Source organism: Thalassophryne amazonica, chromosome 19, assembly GCF_902500255.1.
Source record: "Thalassophryne amazonica chromosome 19, fThaAma1.1, whole genome shotgun sequence".
NCBI classification, from domain to species: domain Eukaryota; kingdom Metazoa; phylum Chordata; class Actinopteri; order Batrachoidiformes; family Batrachoididae; genus Thalassophryne; species Thalassophryne amazonica.
The window spans coordinates 390,189-406,022 of record NC_047121.1 but is presented as its reverse complement, the minus strand read 5'-3'; the positions used below and the strand labels follow the sequence as shown (position 1 = coordinate 406,022).

Sequence of the window (15,834 nt, the reverse complement as noted above, 5' to 3'; positions counted from 1 at the left end):
TTTAACTATTAGAGAAAAAAATTATTCATAACCATCCCAAAGACATACATATCTTTATGTTCGACTGCTTTCAGTAATGCTGGTATTTGGTTAGACTCTTTCTCTCCGATTGTTCTGTCTGAGTTACTTTCATTAGTCACTTCCTCCAAACCATCAACATGTCTATTAGACCCCATTCCTAACAGGCTGCTCAAGTAAGCCCTACCGTTAATTAATGCTTCGATCTTAAATATGATCAATCTATCTTTATTAGTTGGCTATGTACCACAGGCTTTTAAGGTGGCAGTAATTAAATCATTACTTAAAAAGCCATCACTTGACCCAGCTATCTTAGCTAATTATATGCCAATCTCCAACCTTCCTTTTCTCTCAAAAATTCTTGAAAGGGTAGTTGTAAAACAGCTAACTGATCATCTGCAGAGGAATGGTCTATTTGAAGAGTTTCAGTCAGGTTTTAGAATTCATCAAAGTACAGAAACAGCATTAGTAAAGGTTACAAATGATCTTCTTATGGCCTCGGACAGTGGACTCATCTCTGTGCTTGTTCTGTTAGACCTCAGTGCTGCTTTTGATACTGTTGACCATAAAATTTTATTACAGAGATTAGAGCATGCCATAGGTATTAAAGGCACTGCACTGCAGTGGTTTGAATCATATTTATCTAATAGATTATAATTTGTTCATGTAAATGGGGAATCTTCTTCACAGACTAAGGTTAATTATGGAGTTCCACAAGGTTCTGTGCTAGGACCAATTTTATTCACTTTATACATGCTTCCCTTAGGCAGTATTATTAGAAAGCATTGCTTAAATTTTCATTGTTACGCAGATGATACCCAGCTTTATCTATCCATGAATCCAGAGGACACACACTAATTAGTTAAACTGCAGGAATGTCTTTCAGACATAAAGACATGGATGACCTCTAATTTCCTGCTTTTAAACTCAGATAAAACTGAAGTTATTGTACTTGGCCCCACAAATCTTAGAAACATGGTGTCTAACCAGACCCTTACTCTGGATGGCATTAGCCTGACCTCTAGTAATACTGTGAGAAATCTTGGAGTCATTTTTGATCAGGATATGTCATTCAAAGCGCATATTAAACAAATATGTAGGACTGCTTTTTTGCATTTGCGCAATATCTCTAAAATTAGAAAGGTCTTGTCTCAGAGTGATGCTGAAAAACTAATTCATGCATTTATTTCCTCTAGGCTGGACTATTGTAATTCATTATTATCAGGGTGTCCTAAAAGTTCCCTGAAAAGCCTTCATTTAATTCAAAATGCTGCAGCTAGAGTACTGACGGGGACTAAATCAAATCAAATCAAATCAATCACGTGTCTTTGTCTATTACATCACTCAACTTCAGTGTTGTATAAAGTACCGGAAAATCACACTTAAGTAAAAGTACAGGTAAATCAAATCAAATCAAATCAATTTTATTTATATAGCGCCAAATCACAACAAACAGTTGCCCCAAGGCGCTTTATACTGTAAGGCAAAAGCCATACAATAATTACAGAAAAACCCCAATGGTCAAAACGACCCCCTGTGAGCAAGCACTTGGTGACAGTGGGAAGGAAAAACTCCCTTTTAACAGGAAGAAACCTCCAGCAGAACCAGGCTCAGGGAGGGGCAGTCTTCTGCTGGGACTGGTTGGGGCTGAGGGAGAGAACCAGGAAAAAGACATGCTGTGGAGGGGAGCAGAGATTGATCACTAATGATTAAATGCAGAGTGGTGCATACAGAGCAAAAAGAGAAAGAAACACTCAGTGCATCATGGGAACCCCCCAGCAGTCTAAGTCTATAGCAGCATAACTAAGGGATGGTTCAGGGTCACCTAATCCAGCCCTAACTATAAGCTTTAGCAAAAAGGAAAGTTTTAAGCCTAATCTTAAAAGTAGAGAGGGTGTCTGTCTCCCTGATCCGAATTGGGAGCTGGTTCCACAGGAGAGGAGCCTGAAAGCTGAAGGCTCTGCCTCCCATTCTACTCTTACAAACCCTAGGAACTACAAGTAAGCCTGCAGTCTGAGAGCGAAGCGCTCTATTGGGGTGATATGGTACTATGAGGTCCCTAAGATAAGATGGGACCTGATTATACAAAACCTTATAAGTAAGAAGAAGAATTTTAAATTCTATTCTAGAATTAACAGGAAGCCAATGAAGAGAGGCCAACATGTGTGAGATATGCTCTCTCTTTCTAGTCCCTGTCAGTACTCTAGCTGCAACATTTTGAATTAACTGAAGGCTTTTCAGGGAACTTTTAGGACAACCTGATAATAATGAATTACAATAGTCCAGCCTAGAGGAAATAAATGCATGAATTAGTCATATCCTTAAACCTAGTTACAGCTCTTTCTGAAAGACTTCTACTGTAATGAAACTTATTCTTCACTGCTGGGTAGTCCATCAGAGTAAATGTAAATGTTATTAAGAAATGATCAGACAGAAGGGGGTTTTCAGGGAATACTGTTAAGTCTTCAATTTCCATACCATAAGTCAGAACGAGATCTAAGGTATGATTAAAGTGGTGGGTGGACTCATTTACATTTTGAGCAAAGCCAGTCGAGTCTAACAATAGATTAAATGCAGTGTTGAGGCTGTCATTCTCAGCATCTGTGTGGATGTTAAAATTGCCCACTATAATTATCTTATCTGGGCTAAGCACTAAGTCAGACAAAAGGTCCGAAAAGTCACAGAGAAACTCACAGTAGAAGAGAGGGAGAAGGAGAGAGCATATTTCACCCATATTGGCCACTCTTCATTGGCTTCCTGTTAATTCTAGAATAGAATTTAAAATTCTTCTTCTTACTTATAAGGTTTTGAATAATCAGGTCCCATCTTATCTTAGGGACCTCATAGTACCATATCACCCCAATAGAGCGCTTCGCTCTCAGACTGCAGGCTTACTTGTAGTTCCTAGGGTTTGTAAGAGTATAATGGGAGGCAGAGCCTTCAGCTTTCAGGCTCCTCTCCTGTGGAACCAGCTCCCAATTCAGATCAGGGAGACAGACACCCTCTCTACTTTTAAGATTAGGCTTAAAACTTTCCTTTTTGCTAAAGCTTATAGTTAGGGCTGGATCAGGTGACCCTGAACCATCCCTGCTATAGACTTAGACTGCTGGGGGGTTCCCATGATGCACTGAGTGTTTCTTTCTCTTTTTGCTCTGTATGCACCACTCTGCATTTAATCATTAGTGATCAATCTCTGCTCCCCTCCACAGCATGTCTTTTTCCTGGTTCTCTCCCTCAGCCCCAACCAGTCCCAGCAGAAGACTGCCCCTCCCTGAGCCTGGTTCTGCTGGAGGTTTCTTCCTGTTAAAAGGGAGTTTTTCCTTCCCACTGTCACCAAGTGCTTGCTCACAGGGGGTCGTTTTGACCATTGGGGTTTTTCTGTAATTATTGTATGGCTTTTGCCTTACAGTATAAAGCGCCTTGGGGCAACTGTTTGTTGTGATTTGGCGCTATATAAATAAAATTGATTTGATTTGATTTGATTTACCTGTACTTTTACTTAAGTGTGATTTTCCGGTACTTTATACAACACTGAAGTTGAGTGATGTAATAGACAAAGACACGTGAGCGGGTGCCAAGAGTGTGAGTAAAAGAACGAGACCGGTTCAGTGAACACAATCAAATATGAGTGAGGGATGAAGACATGATATGGAAGGTGCAGGGGTGTGGAGAGGAAACAAATGGCAAAAAAACAGAACAGAGCTAAAACGGAAATCAAGGGCAGAATATAATACAACGACAAACTGGGCATGAACATGAGAACTGAAAGAAAATATCACTAAGACAAAACTAAACTGGAACTGACTAAGATAACAAAGTGACTAAAGAAACTAAAAATAAAACAGAGACTGTGATTAACAAAACCTGACACTGAAGCACAACAGATCATAAAACAAATGAGAACAAAATAAACAAGTGGTAAACAATGAAAACACAAACTGGCTGAACAAAACAAGAACGGAACTAGACAATGGCGAAAGAATAAAGGTAGCAAAGAAACAAAGTGACAAAGCAAAATAGAACATAGAATAAACACATGATAAAAACAACTAATAAATCAAAGGGGGAACAGAAGATGCGGCAAAGAAAGGGGCAAAAACGGGATCAAAGCCTGGATCAGGGCCAGGCATGACAGTAAATAATTGGATAAATGGAATGTGCTCAATGATAAATTATCATAGTGCATTTTGATCTTTGTTACGATTTATGTTGGCAGTAGGGGGCAGTGTTGTTGTTGTAAGGCTATGACAAAAAACCCCAATGGAGAGAGTTTTTTTGAAAATTTTTAGGGGGCACCATTTCACTGCGACCATGTGCGCTACCCCCAAAATATCAAATTTTGGATCCGGCTGTGTCATGTACTGTGTTTTTGTCCAGTTACCTGCCATGTTTAGTTTAGGTCTTCATTTCATTTTGTTCTAATTTTGTGCTGTTTTGGTTTTGTTTTTACTGTTTTTTTAGTTTCGATTTTGGATTGTGTTGTCTGTGACTTCTCTGGCTGGGTGTTTCCTGCTTGGGCTTTATCTGTCCTCATTTCTCTTGTCTGTTTCTCTTGGAGCTTGGTGGGGTGGTGTTGCACTCTGTTTGGGCCACACCCTGTTCTGGACCTTTCCACACGTGTTTCCAATCTGCAGCTCATCACTAGGTGTATTTAAGCTCCACTGGTTGCACTGGTTTTTCGCCTGATCATTGTGCCTTGTGCCTTCGCTTCTAGCTTCTGTTTCATTGTGTTTTCAAGTCCTGCTGCCACGTTGTGTTTTGACCGCCTGCCTGTTTATACCGACCACACCCTTTACCTGATTGCCTCTCTGTGTACTGGACCCCACTGATTTATTCAGTAAATGCCTCTTTGAACCAGAGCTACTGTGTCGAGTCCTGCATTTGTCTCCAGGCTTCTCTGTTTGACAAACCTGACAGGCCGGACGACTTTGCAAAGTTTGGTGACTTTTTGAGCATTGGAAAGTGCCAAAATTGGGCCTTTCAAAGGGAATACTAATACTAATACTAATAATAAAAAACAGCACAATTACAATAGGGTCTTTGCAGAACTTTGTCCTACTCAGGCCCTAATAATAACTAGGACTGCAAGCAGTCATATACGGGCCCTCGTGTCTGCACCACCACCTCCCCGGGCCAGCGAGATTTCTGTTCAGGTGCCGAAGCTCATCACCCAGTTCAACTTTCAAACAAATCAGACAATACATGAAAGAGTTATGACAAGTTGATGTTTAACCCACTAGGCAGCGCACAGAGCACAAACAGATGGGTCAGGTGTGTATAGGGGCAGACACTCATCACACAGTTCAAGTTTCAAGCAAATCAGACAATGCATGAAGGAGTTAGGACATGTTGATTGGACATCCACTAGGAGGTACTCAGAGCACAAACAGAAGGGTGCAGTTGTGTACGGGGCAGACACGTATCACACATTTCGAGTATCAAGGAAATCAGACAATGCATTAAGGAGTGCTCCGAAACGCTCGCCAAAGTTTGATGAACCATAGCAGCCATGCCGTTTGACCTACCGAAGTTCTTTTGATACCTTTTGATCAGCATGGGGTCATGAAGATGTCTACCAAATTTGAAGGCGATTGGATGAAATCTCTAGGATGAGTTCATTCAAAAGTAAGTAGTGGAAATGTCCAAAAATGGCAAAAATTACCTCAAAATCGAAACTTAAAATCAAAATGGCTGACTTCCTGTTGACATTTCACCATGATATAGGTATGTATATATTCACATATAGGGCACAATTTTTTTCGTTTTTTTTTAAAGGCCATGAACTTAGAGCAGTGGTGTCCAAACTCCAGAAAGGGCTGAGAGGGTGCAGGTTTTCTTTGCAGCCACCGACTCTAGCAGGTGATTTCACTGATTAACATCACTTTGAGCAGGTGGGATGAGTTCATCAGTGAAATCACCTGCTGAAGTCAGTGGCTGCAAAGAAAACCTGCACCCTCTCGGCCCTTTCTGGAATAGTTTGGACACCACTGACTTAGAGGTTGAGGATGTATTCTGTGTTTCCATTTTCCTTTTTCTTCTTCTATCAATTTTTATTATTTTTATTTTAATGAGCTTTTAAGCTTTTTGATTGTCTGCTCATTATTCTACATTATGAATTACAGCACATTATTTATGAGGCATGGGGCTAGGAATCCTGGGTGCCCCTGTTAGCCCTCCCCAGTGAAGATGTGTCCTAGACACCCACATCAGGCCCCGAGGTGTGATGACCTGGGTGTTTACAGAACATATTGTTGGCAATATTTAGCTTTTTTTTATGGGAATGTAATCATACTGTAATTTGTTGTTGGATGATTGTAGCATTGCAGCATTCATTCATCCATCAGATCTATTCTTAGGTAAATTATTAGAGAGGTCATTCAATTCATATTCAATGATTCCACAAATTTAACGATCTGTAAAAATTTAACCTATTTGGATATGACACCTCAAATGGTTGTTCCCCTTCACTCCTTGGTGACCCTGCCTTGTCGGCATCCTTTATTAAGTGAGTATGGAAGGCTGGATAGTCCATGATGGGCAAGATCCCATCTTATACCCCGCAACAACCTAAGGCAGGCACAGTCACGATTACTTGACCTTGTCTCTGTGAGGCCCTGACTCACTAAGGACTGGCTATGAGAGCACAGCATGGGAGCACTATGGTGGGATAAGTTGAGGCTTGCCCATATGCCTACATGTTTGGCAGTATATTGGTTTAGTTGGAGCATTGGATCATAGACGCTGCCTTGGTCAGGGCCAGAGAAGGAGTAGACCCATGACTTAAACATGACACAATGTTTTTGATTATGCACACACCTCTCGGTGGCGACTAGCCAATGGAAATCTGGGTCCACCCATTGTCTCCGACGGTCTATAAAATATTTCTGTAAACTGTGTTCAGGGTCCTTTCTCAGGTGGAGTTCATGCATGAGCTCTACATGGTGATGACCCAGATCTTATTAACCTCACATGAAATCTAATAATGTAATTGTAATTGTAATTGTAATAACAGAGTCTCTTTGATTCAGGACAGAGACAAAAGAACCAGGTTTAATATGTGCTATATTATGAAACATTCTTTCTGCTTGTATATAGCGTAATCTGTTCTACTGTATATAGGGGAAACCAGGGCACGGTGAATCAAGGGGCACAGTGAATCAGTACCGACAGTGGTGGGCACAGCTAACCAAAAAGTTAGCTTCGATAACTGCTAATCAGCTAACTGAAAAGTTATCTTTTATAATGCTAAATTGACAAACTGCCTAAAAATTTATTGGAAGCTACAGCTAACCGATAACATTTTGTCTCCGGTACACGCTCAGCTACTAGCAAGTCGATTTTAGTTTAAACACCGCAAAAGCTTCTAACAGAATCAAAGGCGATCACAAACCCAAACACAGCCAATGAATCAGTGCTTCTGTCTTTGTGCACCCTGCCCACTGCTGTAGGGAAGCGTCATTTACCTGGACAGCATACAGTGGTCCAGCCATGAGGCAGAGGTCTTGAAAAGGAAAACAAGTTTGACTTATGGTTTTGATTTATAAATCAAATTAATTCAGATAGAATAACTACATTAATGTAAACTCTTAAAATGTACAAAATGATATACAGTTGTGCTCAAATGTTTACATACCCTGGCAAAATTTTTGCTTTTTTTGGCCATTTCTAAGAGAATATGAATGACAACACAAAAACTCAAAAACTTTTTTTTCACTCATGGTTAGTGGTTGGGTGAAGCCATTTATTGTCCAATAACTGTGTTTCCTCTTTTTAACTCAAAATGTCAACAGAACTACCCAAATGAACGTGATCAAAAGTTTACATACACCTGTACTTAATACTGTGTATTGCCCCCTTTAACATCACTGACAGCTTGGAGTCTTTTGTGGTGGTTGTGGACGAGGCTCTCTAATGGTAACGCTGCCACTGAATATGTTTCGGACTTTATTTACATTAATTACAAAGAAATACAAACAGTATGACACTTTATGGTAAATCTGCATGGAGTAGACAGTTCTCAAAAACTGAGTGACTGTGCAAGTAGGAGGAGAGTGAGGAAAACCACCAAGACACCCAGACAACCCAGGAGAAGTTATGGGCTGATGTGGCTGTGATTGGAGAAATTATGCACAGTGCAAGCTTTGCATTTTGTATCACGACTGTTAGCTTCATAGTGGAGTAGAGCAGAGAAGGATTTTCTTTCACCAAAACAGATCAAATCCAGGCTTGCATCTCAGATGTACCTTGTGGCAATTTGTAGCTAAACTTTCAGGTCTTCTTTTTAAGAAAATCCTCCTCTAGACCACTTCATCATGAAGATGGATAATTGGTGATACAAGCCACACATTCACGTAAGCCTATAACTTCTTCTGGGTTGTGTGGGTGTCTTGGTGGCTTTCCTCACTCTTCTACTTCTTGCACAGTCACACAGTTTTTGAGAACTGTCTACTCCATGCAGATTTACCATAGAGTGCCATATTGTTTGTATTTATTTGTAATTGATGTAAATAAAGTCTGAAACATATTCAGTGGCAGCTTCACCATCAGAGAGCCTCGTCCACAACCACCACAAAAGACTCCAAGCTGTCATTGATGTTAAAGGTGGCAACACACAGTATTAAGAACAGAGGTATGTAAACCTTTGATCAGGTTCATTTGGGTAGTTCTCTTGTCATTATGATTTAAAAAGAGGAAACCTGGTTGTTTGACAATAAATGGTTTCACCCAACCACTAACCATGAGTGAAAAAAAAAGTTTTTGTGTTGTCATTCATATTCTCTGAAAAATGGCCAAAAAAGCAAAAAAAAATAAAAAATAAAAAAAATCTGCCAGGGTATGTAAACTTGTGAGCACAACTGTATAACACATATCTCTTAATTTTAAAATAATGAACGAATTCTGAAGTTTTGAACATATTAACACACACAGATGCCAAACTGCATTATGGGTAAACTGAGCCTCCGTTCATACTGATTGGTTGACTAATTCATTCTGTGTAAAAACCAACACAAGTGAATCAATGTAATGTGTATTGGTGTTTACAAATAAATGTGCTTTTATAAAATATGTCTTTTTTTTTTTTTTTTTTTTTGCAAACAAAAGGCTTTTGTAAAGCCAAAAAGTCTGTTAAATTGTAATGGAGGATTTTCAAGATCCCGCTAGACAGTGTCTAAGTGCATGCGTGATGACATCACAACTGTGAAGGGAGGGTTAGGGTTAGGGTTAGGGTTACCCTAACCCTCCGGTTAGGGAGATGCGGTTTCTTTCAATAACAAGAACTGTCAAAAAACTTTCTTGTGTGTGGTTGGAGTTGTGTGGTGATAGGAATAGCCTTTTGAATGTTTGAATAACGATGTCAGTTACACAAAGAAATTAAATAATAGTGAAAACATGTTCATTGCAGCCACAATGTTGTTATTTTGGTCGCTGAACTTTGCGGTGCGGTGTCATAACAACGCATCAATCAGTCGCTCCATGAGGTGTTATAACAACGAATCTGTTAAGCCTGGTTTGTACACCAAGATAATTAGGCTGATATGGGACCCGATCTTCCCCTTCCGACAATCTTAAGGATGCCCTGACAATCGTGATGGCGCTAAAGATAATCTTATCAGATATTCCTACCGTGTGTGGTGTTTTAAGAGCGCTCTGATCTGCTCAGAAGGATGACAGGAGCGCTCCAATCGCAAATCAGGGATATTCAACATGTTGGATTGTCTTGGTCTGATATCGCAGCATGTGTGGTGTCCTCTAACTACAAACAAGCACACAGCCTGCTGAATGTGACGTGCAGCCAATCAGAAAGCAAGGTGACGGATGCACGGAGCAAAATTTTAAATCAAAATGGCTTACCAGAAAGTTTGGTGGTCGTGCTGTCTCCACTCCTTTAAAGAACGCCTTTTCTTTTTCTTTTTGTATTGTTTTTCCCCTCTGTTGTAAAAAAAAAACTATCTCCATTTGTTTACTCTGAAGTCACATTTGATCTTGAGAGATTTTGTGAGATTTCCTGTCTGACCTGGGAATGTTCGTGTGTGAAATCTGTTCGTATGTGGTGTGTTGTTTTTACTTTGTGGCTGCACACCACACACTGTACGACCAAACCTGTCAGATCTATGATTTTTTTGTCTCCACATGTGTGGTCTCAGGTGTTGGAAACCTACAGATAATTTTAACATCCTGCAGTCGACCACACTGTGATATAACGGGTCACAAGTAAATGTCAGAAGGTCAGAAGTATCGAGATCAGTCATGTTATTTTGTCACTGTTTATAGGCCTCCTGGCCCATATTCTGAATTCTTAGGTGAATTTGGTGCGTTCATCTCTAGCCTGTCAGCTAGTGTGGACAATGTTTTCATTATTGGTGACTTTAACATTCATATAAATAAGCCCTCTGATCCCCTTTGCAAATCATTTATGGAACTTGTGGATGTGTTAGGATTCCAGCAATGCATTCAGGACTCAATGCACATTAGTGGAAATACCTTTGATTTGGTTCTCATGCGTGGCCTTGCTGTCACGAACATCGACATTTTGCCTCTTGCCTCCGTGGTCTCTGACCACTCATTTATTAGGTTTACATTTACGTTGCCACATCTAGTGGAGCGAAAGCCTTGTCTACTTCTGCGGTGAAGTATTAATCCCTCAACTATGACTGAACTCGAAACAAGACTGCCTGAAATTTTGGCTTTAGGGTTGGAGAATGTTCAATCAGTGGATAGTCTTGCGGATGGCTTGAATTCAGCGCTCAAGGCTACACTGGTTAAGGCTACACCTCCTCTTTTAAGGCCACGCCTTCCCAAGGCACAGTCATCTTGGTTCAGTGGTTACTTGCGTGACCTTAGGCAGAAGGCTACAGGTATGGAACAGAAATGGCATAGTTCCAAATTAGAGGTGTTCCACCTTGCATGGTGTGATGCTATCTTAGATTATAAGCATGCACTCCTGGCTACAAAGCGTGCCTATTATTCTGATTAGATCAATAAAAACAAGCATAACGCAAAGATTTGTTTGAAACTGTTATTCACTCTCCCTTTCAGCACAGGACGTCTTGGACTATTTAGAGAAGTAAATTGAGGATATTAGGTAGAGCTTATCTCAGCAACCCTTGGTCCAACCACCGCATACCGCTATGGAGGTGGATAGTCCCACTGAGGTGTTACCCAGATTTACAGATTTTGATGGTATCTCGCTAGGCATGCTGATGAAGCTTGTGATGTCAACAAAAAGCACAACCTGCTTATTTGATCCCATACCAACAAAACTGTTTGAGGACCCATGGCCCATTCTTGGGCCGACTGTCCTGGAAATTATAAATCTCTCATTAACTTCTGGATCTGTTCCTAAATGTTTCAAGTCTGCAGTGATTAAACCATTGCTTAAGAAATCCAATCTTGACCCACATGTATTGAAAAATTATAGACCAATATCAAATCTATCATTTTCTTCTAAAATCCTGGAAAAAGTGGTTTCGCGACAGCCTCACTGAGAATAATCTTTTTGAGCCATTGCAGTCTGCTTTTAGAAAATATCACTCCACAGAGACACCACTTACTAAAGTTGTGAATGACCTTTTGCAAGCAATGGACTCGGATATCACTACAGTCTTGGTGCTGTTAGATCTCAGTGCTGCGTTTGATACTGTGGATCATCATATTTTACTCGACAGGCTGGAGAATCAATTTGGGATTACGGGAACTGCCCTTGCATGGTTGATGTCATACCTGTCTAGTCATTCTTACTGTGTGTTGTGCAATGGCACTTCTTCTGATCTTAGGGACATGAAGTTTGGGGTTCTGCAGGGATCCATTTTAGGCCACCTGCTTTTTTCCCTATATGTAGCACCCCTTGGGAATATACTGCGGCGTTTTGGGATTGCCTTTCATTGCTATGCTGATGACACCCAATTGTACATGCTGATAACTGCTGGTAATCTCATGCACATACAATCTTTGGAAGATTGCCTTGCATCAGTGAAAAGTTGGATGTCTAGTAACTCCCTACTTTTAAATTCTGATAAGACTGTTGGGAAAGTGTAGGTACACGGACCCACAACAGGGGGCGCAAATGAACGGACAATGGAGGAAGTCAAATAACAACACTTTACTGTTGTGAATGGGCACAACAAACACAACAGATTACAACAATAGACAACAAGTCAAATCACAGAAGGTGTCGTGTGGGCAGGCTCGAAGATAGAAGACGTCTGTCCAAAGCAGAACCGGAACCACACGATTTCCTCCGCCACCAGACCCCGGGAATACTGGAGCCGCCAAGTCCCGAACTCCCAGGTGGCCACTGCCTCCGCGTGTCGGACCTGGTACTGCTGGCGAGGAACAAAAAAAAACAATTAAATGTGGGCGCGTTTACACCCAGCAATCCACACGGCAGGAAAACTACCTCCACCTCTCGTTGGAAAGAGTCTGCTATATAATGCACAAAAGTCACAAAAGGTTACTGAAAAGATCTCACGGTCAGCTGAGAACGTTACCTTCCAGGTAGAACAATATCTCGGCAAAGAGGTGGAGACGTCGTCCTGCTGATGTACCCCTGCTGATCAGGTGATTGGTAACAGCTGTTGCAGGTGATGCGTGACAGCTGTCACCCTGGCTGCTCCTGTGAGGCGGCTGCGCCCTCTGGTGCCTGGAGCCCGCACTCCAGACAGGGCGCCCTCTGGTGGTGGGCCAGCAGTACCTCCTCTTCTGGCGGCCCACACAACAAAGACTGAAGTTATGGTTCTTGGTCCAGCGAGGTATTGGCATCAATAAAAAAAGTGGAGCCACTTAGGTTCCTGGTCTTGAGAACCAGGGATGGTCGGTTGAAAAGCTTTTTTATCCCATGGGAACTCTCCCTACCCACCTAAGCGGCTCAAGAATATGGACAGCAGGTATATAAGTGACATTTACATGACAATTTATATGACAATATTGAGATACGATAATTTGGCCGTATTGTACAGCCCTACTGTCAACTAGCTGAAAACTTTGAATATTAATTTACATCTACATTAAAAAAAATACTTAAAGCGGCAGGGGGTTAAGAGCGCTGTAATTAGGGGGTCAGCTGAAAAGCAAAAAAGAAAAATGCTTAAAAAGGTGGAGAGTATGGGGGGCAGAGCCCCTCCAGAAGCTGAAAGGCAAAATAAGGAAAATGCTTAAAAAGGCAGGGGGTCTGGGGAGCACTGTATTTATAGGAAGTATTTCATTGGATTATCTCCATTACCATTGGGAGTCATTGTACAGCATGCAGTGAAACAATGCAGAGTTTGAAGCCACCTGATGGGTTGTGTCCTCAGCGCCGTCTTCAGACCCTCTGTGATCTTATGTCTTCCATCGTCTTCTTCTCCCTCCGGCAACACCAGAGTCTTCCTCTAAGGTTGAAAGGATGGAAGCATCACATTATTTTAGCAATTCTAAAATGCAAGTGTAACAACTGAAAACCCTCAGCTGGACTCACAGCAGCCATCAATGTGAGGTGGTCGATATAAAATTCAGGCCAGCTGGTGGCGCCTTTGTTCTCCTCCAGCTCCTGAAATACACATTACTATTTCATTACTATTGTCCAACAAAACACACACAGGACAAACAGTTCATAGGTGTCAACCTGACTCCAGAAAGGGCAAAGAGGGGGCAGGTTGCTTTGTAACCACCAATTCCACCAGGTGATTTCACTGAATAACAGCAGACTGGATGACTTCATCAATGAAATCAGCCCCTCGTTGTCCTTTCTTTCTGACACCTATGCAAACAAAACGCACAAAAGCCCCATGTGGAGTCTGGAAAATGAGAAAACCAGAACCTGCCTCAGGTCCAAGGACTAACAGCAACTTTAAGTCAGACGGTTCTTTTTTATTTCTCTCCTCCTCTGTGTCCCTGTCCACTTTTAAACTGTTATGCTGGAAGTCGTTCCATGTCTTCAAACTCTTACAGTTGTTCAAAGGTCAGCATGACATTTGAGCAAGACTGGTCTCACAGTTAAATGTAAATTCAAAATTTTAAAACAGATTTGGTTTTTATTATAAATATTCCATGGGCCAAGCAGGTTTTCGGTACCACTTATGGTGTCCAATCAACACTTCCAGTCCAGCATCAATGCACCATGGTTGACACAAAAGGTATGGTGGCCATCCCAGGGTGGTAGCTGTAGCCAGGCAGGGGTCAAACATTTAAAATGCTCCAATCAGTTTGAAAAGAAAACCAAATCATTTGTCTGATCATAATGATTCCACAAAGGTGTCATTTGGGCTATCTGTGCCTGAACGTTCTGGAGGTATGGAGTAAAAACAGCAAAACATGTGACAAAGGTCAAGTTCAAGTTTAAATTTCTTGTTTAACGAGGGAAATGTTGTGTGTGGCCTTGGTTCCTGCTGGGTCCCCCCTCTGAGCTGATCATCACAGCTGTCACTCTTCATCAACCCCGGTTCTACACTTCTGCCTTTGCAGAAACTCAGTCCTCAACTCCAGAGATCCGGCAGCTCGCCAGCTCTGTGAACTGCCACCTGGCTTCAGACTTCATCCTCACCTTCTCATCTTAAACAAAGTCACAAATGTGATACGCATTCCGATTGTCATGGTAACCGGTCTGATATATCAGACTGGAAATCAACTTATCAGAGCACACGTAGCATTGCAGCCATATAATGAGTGAGCGCGAGGTCTGTACGGGAAAATATCAGACTGAGGTGTTGACAGTACGAAAAACACAGAGGTCTGATATTCCAGTACAGACCGAGAAAGTGAGGTTAACAATTAGTTTATTATATTGCTATTATATATATATCAACATCCGAACTTACAGTATCGCCTGAATACTAATATGTATATGTCATATGACATGAACAAGCGAAGCTTTTCAGCATCTCAACATGTCATTTAGATATTCAGACTTATTTTTCAGTAAATGCTAACACCAACCCCAGACCCCCAACTATGGCACTCTTAGCCCCCCACCATTTTAAGCATTTTTCTTACTTTGCATCTCACATGCCCAGAAAAAGTCCTCACCATTTCATTTAAGTCCATCAGACTTATTTTTCAGTAAATCCTTCGGGGCAGCATTAGCATGGCTAAAAAACATCAGCTTCTGAGGGGCTTTGCTCCCTGACCCCCAACTACAGCCCTTTTAACCCCCCGTCACTTCAATCATTTTTCTTTATTTGCATCTCAAATGCCTGGAAAGTCCTCATCACAGTGACGGCTCCAGGGATTTGTTTTTCTGTGGTGATTTGGGGTAGCTTGATATTTTTATGAGGGTGTTATGAAATAAGGGCTTGTGTGCCGTGACGGCACTCTGCAACACCTTTGTCATGTTCACGAGCATGCGTACACATACCCACATTCTGATCTGCAACAGTTACTGATGACATGCAGAATGAACAAAATCACAGACAAACCTAGGCTACTGTTCAATACAGATATCCACAGGCCTACACATGTAGCCTATAGCCTCAGTGAAAAAATGCCAACTACAGGCAGAGAGAAAATCTTTCCCTGACCAATGATGTCTTCATAACACCACAATGCGCCTGTTGTTGTGGTTAAGGTTTTCTGCCTCTATGGTGAAGACATTGTTGTATCCCCCCTCGCTGACCTCTCTTTTGTTGTTTTAACTTCCAACTTAGCTGAACACCCAGGGAGCCACGGCACTGTCAGATTATGTCCAGGACTTCACCCAGCAGGTTTCTCACACACACACCACTCTTTCATCACTGTCAGCTAAAGTCGATAAGCTTACCTCGGTGACGCCTCCAGCTCCGGTTCCCTCTCCAATTCAGCTCCTACAGGCCTACGCATCCTCCAACCTAGTCCCTGAACCGTTTA

The 15,834-nt window shown here is 41.6% G+C and overlaps 1 protein-coding gene across 2 annotated transcripts in view; it reads right to left on the bottom strand.

Annotated features, from left to right (window-relative positions):
- Positions 1-15,834, bottom strand: part of daam1a (dishevelled associated activator of morphogenesis 1a) — a 275,436-nt gene that overhangs the window by 205,970 nt on the left and 53,632 nt on the right. For both annotated transcript variants that reach the window (XM_034159463.1, XM_034159462.1), the window contains exons 4-5: positions 13,472-13,543; positions 13,291-13,385 (exon numbers count right to left, since the gene is read on the bottom strand). In XM_034159463.1, coding sequence (XP_034015354.1) covers positions 13,291-13,385; positions 13,472-13,543 — 167 coding nt within the window. The remainder of the gene's footprint in view (positions 1-13,290; positions 13,386-13,471; positions 13,544-15,834) is intronic.